Raw genomic sequence first — 2,027 nt, 5'->3', positions numbered from 1 at the left:
GAAGAAGAAACTATCCAGCAAGTCACCTTGGGGTCTCCTATAAATCGATGATACAAGGATTGAAGCACCTGATTCAAGTACAACTTCTATGATCATGAATTCAGGTTGATTTAAGTCTTGAGTATCAGAGATATGAAGCACCTTGGTCTTTAAAGATTTGTGGATAAAACAAGCTATCCCACCACCTCTTATGTAGCGTCCAGATGTATCGATAAGTCCTCTATCCCTTCTAATAATAGTGTAATCTAGAGAAGCATAATGTTGATATCAGGATTTAGCCATGTCTCGACAACAGTAATAATGTGCGGTTTATTCTCCATGACAAGCAATTCAAATTGAGCTAAATGAGCTAAATAACTATTTATATTAATACACAGGATTTTTAAGGAATTTAAGTTAATAGTGTGTTTGTTTAGTAATTGCTATTCTAGTTGATTTAAATCATCAACCGAATGAATTTGAATTTTAGGCGATTCATCATTCGACTTGAGATACACGGCACCTTGGGAAGCCCAGGCATACTTATAGTTGAGCTCTTTAGCTTTAGTCTTGGTAGATTTTAACAATTTGTAGGTTTCAGAACTCAAAAATTCATTAAGATAGATTAGTTCTCCTGTCGTGATTTCATTAGTTGCAAAGACATCCTTTGCTAGCAATTTTCGATACTGACGTTTGACACTTAGAATATGGTCACGCACTTGAGACGACTTCAGATTTAGGACAAGGGAATGCCGTATGGTTTGTGATTTATTTGGTGTTGAAATGTTTCTGCCCTTTAATTCACGCACACTCAAGACATCACTCTCAAGATTAGAGATGTTTAACTTGCTGAAAACCTGATGAACAATATCTTGCGGAGTTGTGTTAGACATAACTTGGTTTGGAATACCTGAGACAAGAAGCAGAGAAGAAGAAGCATTTGGAGAGGATTTTGAAGTAGAAGGTATACCAGCAAGCGAACTTAGCCTTGATTCAATCGCAGTGATCGAAGTAGCATGTGCAGAACATTGTTTCATGACCTTATTAATGTCATTGGCTGATGACTCTTGAGCCAAGGTAACTTTAGTTAGAGAGTCATTTACCACGTCAAGATTATTTGACAACCGCTTAATATCATTTGAATTTTGGTTAAGACTATCCATCATCTTCTCAATAGTCCCACTATGTTTATTTAAATCATTGACGACCTTGAATTGCATGTCCAACACCAAGTTAACTTTCTGCCCAAAGTATAGGCATTCCAATCTGGTTTGCTGGACTCAGAAGCCAAAGCTGAAGAGGTACCAGCATCCTGTAGAGACTTAAAAACAGAATCATCGACCATCTCAGTAGTTGGAGTACATGGAGATGAGGTTGTTGATTTATAACTGGAGCGCGATGACCGCTGGCTCAAAGATCTGGATAAACTTGGGGGTCTCGGTGGATTTGACTGTAGAACAAGAGGTGATAACGATGGTTTAAGAGATTTAACACAGCAATTGTTCGGTGGTTTAAATTTTAAGAGTTCGCTAGCACAACTCGGATGATAGGAGAGACCACAAGTAGCACAGGATTTATGATTTTTAACTGGTCTTTTTACATCTGGCACATAACATTGCCTTTAATAAATATAGATGTGTGTTTGACAGGTGATAAACAATAAAACAGGTTATCGACTACATAGCAGCAGGCGTCACCTATGAGCACTGAATATAAGCTCTTGGTGATTAGATAGTTGGTAGGAGACATACAATAATAACAATAATAATTTAATCGGGCTAATGTCACTCAAGCACCGACAACTAGGGTCCCGCCGAATGAGATGCCGTAACCTCAAACTCCAATAGCCACAGAACTAATTTATTAGATGCTCAGCAGATGGTAGATGAATTTTAAAGATTTTATAACAGCCTGAAGAGGCTGCAAAAATGCACTTGCAGTAGCAACTGAAACAAAAATGCCTCGAAGGCACCGTATGGCAAAAAAAAGATCACAAAGACAGAGCACTATAAAATACGTGTCAATAGTACTTACGTGACTTTAGCGAT

At 37.9% G+C, this 2,027-nt stretch overlaps 1 protein-coding gene across 1 annotated transcript; it reads right to left on the bottom strand.

Moving 5' to 3' along the window:
* Positions 1 to 422: 422 nt before the first annotated feature.
* LOC123274042 lies at positions 423 to 1,199 on the bottom strand. Its single transcript, XM_044741541.1, has one exon. It carries the CDS (start codon positions 1,197 to 1,199, stop codon positions 423 to 425), a length of 777 nt encoding a protein of 258 aa, XP_044597476.1.
* Positions 1,200 to 2,027: the final 828 nt, after the last annotated feature.

This window comes from Cotesia glomerata, unplaced genomic scaffold, assembly GCF_020080835.1.
Source record: "Cotesia glomerata isolate CgM1 unplaced genomic scaffold, MPM_Cglom_v2.3 scaffold_191, whole genome shotgun sequence".
NCBI classification, from domain to species: Eukaryota; Metazoa; Arthropoda; class Insecta; order Hymenoptera; family Braconidae; genus Cotesia; species Cotesia glomerata.
This window is presented reverse-complemented; position numbering and strand designations above follow the sequence as displayed.